At 34.9% G+C, this 3,899-nt stretch overlaps 1 protein-coding gene across 1 annotated transcript; it reads right to left on the bottom strand.

Moving 5' to 3' along the window:
• Positions 1 to 208: 208 nt before the first annotated feature.
• Positions 209 to 739, bottom strand: LOC145958140 (uncharacterized). The gene has a single exon (XM_083074621.1). The coding sequence runs from the start codon at positions 737 to 739 to the stop codon at positions 209 to 211; it is 531 nt and encodes a 176-aa protein (XP_082930747.1).
• Between the last annotated feature and the right edge of the window lie 3,160 nt (positions 740 to 3,899).

Raw genomic sequence — 3,899 nt, forward strand, 5'->3', positions numbered from 1 at the left:
CCTCCTTGTGTATTGCTAACCTGTGGCAGATGAAGTCGGCGTCTATGCCGGGCATGTCAGCGCTAGATCAGGCGAAGAGGTCGGCGTTCTTGAGGATCTCCGCTTGGAGTTGCAGTCGTAGTTCGGGGGTTAATTTCCTGCTGATCTTTGTGGTTTGTCTGGGGAGCTTCCCGATTTGAAGGTCGTCGAGCTCATCGACGAGGCTGGGTCATTCGTCATGAGCGTCGGATCTCGGGTCGAGATCGGTGATTTCTTCGTGGTCGGTGTGAGCCAGAGCGGTAAGATCGCTCTTGCGCTGTTCGCCAAGTGAGGCGATTTCCAGGCTTTCTGCGTAGCATTGTCGCGCTACTTGCTGATTTGCTCTGATGGAGATGATCTTCCCATCGTGCCCTGGAAATTTCATGGTGAGGTGCGGGGTGGACATCACCGCCCCGAGTTGATTTAGGGTTAGCCTGCCGATGATGACGTTATAGGAGGCGTCGGCTTCCACGAGTAGGTATCGAACCAGGACCTGTCTGGAAATCGGGGGTGCTCCGAAAGTCATCAGTAGGTCTACATATCCCCGAGTGTGAATGCTTTTCCCTACAAAACCGACTAGAGGTTCGGTATGGGGTTGTATGAGAGAGTGGGGGATGTCTAGCCTGAGGAATGTTGGCCAATATAGGATGTTGGCCGAGCTTCCTTGGTCGACCAAGGTCTTGCGAACTTCCCAATTGGCCAATGCCACCGCTATGACCATGGGATCGTCTTGATTTGGGCTGACCCCGACATAGTCATCGTCGGTGAAAGTGATCACTGGCGAGTTCTGGCGTGAAGCGTAGGTGGCAGAGTGTATGCGGTTGACCTTGCGTAGGTGTTTTTTCGGGCCGAGCTGCTGGCACCCCCTCCTGCGAAGACTCCTGCAATCGTACCAATTATTCTCGTAAGGGAGTTGATTCTGCCTCCTGGCTTATCTCACCTCGCAGTGCTCTGCCTGGTTTGAGCTGAGAGTCAGAGGGGTGGTCAGGGTGCCGCCGTCGGGGCTGAACGCGAATCTTTTTGTTTTCCTGATGAGTGTCGCTCTCGTGTGGAGGTTGTTCGGAGTGGTGTCGAGGGAGCTGGGCGCGAATGCGCTCATTCTCGACACGTAACGCTGCGAGGTCTGCTTCATTAGCGGTCCGCATCGCTGCAAGGTCGTTTTCGTGCTGGGTGCGCATATTTTGAAGGTCGACGCCGTGCTGTTGTCGCATCTGCTCGACTTGGTCGATCAGCCGCCTTAGGGTTGCAGCGTTGCTGTCCATGGTGATTGAGTGGCTTGCGTCGTCTGTCGCTCGTCTGATATGGCTTCTAGTAGAAACCATGCAGGTGGCCGATAAGAGCTGTCTTGATCGGCCCCACGGTGGGCGCCAAATGTTCTTACCGGAATTTGGTCGTAGAGGTGACCCGTCCAGTAAGATTGGTGAGCCTCATTTGCTTGATGTATTGGTGCTCCAAGATGGGGGAGGTACCTGCAAAAGAGACTCCGATGCCAAAGTTAGGGTTTGTATGAATAATAGTCTCGTATATATAATGCACGTACCTTGAAGTGATTTAGGTTTGTCTTGGGCCTTGGGCCTGAGATAGGATATGTTGTGATGTAATTAGATGAGGGAGCCCGTCTGGGGCGGGATCCCGGGTTTCAGTTGTGATTTGCTCAAATACCGGGCTGACACCAGACAACTAGTTGTTCGGGGTCGCCCCGAGTTGATAACCCGAGCTCGGAGCCCGGTTGCGAAGTACGGATAGTACATATATATATACATATATATATATATATATATATATATATATATATATATATAAGAAGAGATTCACTTATTTTAAGAATAAGTTTACTCATATTTACTTAATTTAATAATTCATGTTTTATATTAAATTTTAACGTTTAAATTATTAAATCAAAATTTGTTAATATATAGATCTATTTTGTAAATTAAAAAAAATTAAAAATTATTTGATACTTTATTTTATCAATTAAAATTGATGGATAGTCATAAAAATATTTTATATGTTGATTTAAACTAGTGAGAGGAAGTATCAAATAATTTTTAATTTTTTAAAAAGATTTACAAATTTAATTTATACATTAAGAACTTTTAATTCAACTGATAAATTATTAAAATTTGATGTAAAATATGTGTTCTTAAATGAAATAAGTGAATCTCTTCTCTCTCTTTATATACATACACACACACACACACACACACACATATATATATATATATATATATATATATATATATATATATAATTTTCTTTGTTTTATATACAATTTTTTTTTATATGTAAGATAAAAATATTAAAATCTATGATGGAGGGATGAAAGAATTTAATCAGAATTTACTTAATTTTACAATTCAATTTGACAAATATTTCGCAACATGTAAATTTATATTAATTTTTATGCAAAATTATTTTATAATAATATAAAAGAAATTTATATCAAGAGAAAAACTCAAACGATACTATTACGGTACATAATTTGACTTCCAATAGTAATTTTATGATTAAAATTTATTGGCTTATAGCTGGTTTTTTTATTTTTTGACATATACATGTTTAAAGTGTGACTTAGAGATATTTTCTGGTTGTGTTGATATTAAAATCACACCTTATTCAACTTCATTACCATATAAAACTATTAAATGAAAATGACTTATTTCTACTTGTGTTTTATTCTTATAGACGTGACATAATGACTGTGAGTAAAAACTTAAAATTATTTTTATATATAAATATTTAGTGTAGGTAAAATATAAATACTAATGATTATATTTATCTATTTTGAATAAAAGCTAAAATATCAATGCTATACGACTCATATAATTGATAAATTGTGGGTCAATAAAATAAATTCGTCTAAAATGTTTTAACTTTTAACGATATTTTATTTATTTATTATTATGAGTCAATTTTTTTAATAAAAGAAATTACACAATTTATTTAACGTGGTTCCGCTCCCATGTTTATGTCCATATTCATTATTTATTTTAAAACATATTAAATATATATTTTAAAAATCTTTCCTTCAAGTTTTGTGGATAAAACTTAAAAATCACTCTCCCATAAGTTTTATGGGTGAAACTTGGAAACTCCTTTCTCATAAATTTTATGGATGAAACTTAAAAATTACATATCTTGAAATACCTCATTCATAAATTTTTTGACAAACTCTCCTTTATATGACATTCTTTTTCATTTAAGTCTTAAGACAGTGACTCCTTCCATAGGTTGAATGATTCTTCTCATATTAATGATTTCTATTTATTGACCTTACATCATAATTTTAAAAAAGGAAATAAATCTCTAACATAAATATACTATATTTTAATTATAAATAATATTCTAAAAAAATTAATATCTTTTAAAATTTAAATAATATCTCAAATATTTGAATTTGGAAATTTGAATTATTTTTCAACAAAATTTCAATTATAGAACACGAGAAAAAGTTGTGCATTCTACTCTATATATATATATATATATATATATATATATATATATATATTAATCTTAGTGGAGTTTTGCATTTAACATTTAACATGAGAAGATGAAATGATATGGAGTCAAACTTATAGAAACATGACACGTTTCATAACTTTTATTATGAATATAATGAATTTTGGTGAGATTTAACTGTTTGGAATGATATTAAGTTCGTAGAACATTATATAAATAAAAACTAATAAATATTTCATCATCTTATCAGTAATGTATATTATAAATTTAAAATATAAATATTAATGTTTTAATTACATATATACATTTATGAACATTTAAATTGCATAACTTATCCGGATAATATCACAAAATTTAACTGTTAGGACTCTAAAAGAACTATTTTAGTTATTTTTCTAAAATCAAACGATGATTTAAGAAAG

This window comes from Cajanus cajan, chromosome 5 (assembly GCF_000230855.2).
Source record: "Cajanus cajan strain Asha chromosome 5, NIPB_CcT2T_4, whole genome shotgun sequence".
Lineage (NCBI taxonomy): Eukaryota > Viridiplantae > Streptophyta > Magnoliopsida > Fabales > Fabaceae > Cajanus > Cajanus cajan.

What these genes read in the sequence shown, in the direction of transcription:
- LOC145958140 (XM_083074621.1), bottom strand. Translation starts at nt 739, where the DNA reads ATGGTCATAGCGGTGGCATTGGCCAATTGGGAAGTTCGCAAGACCTTG.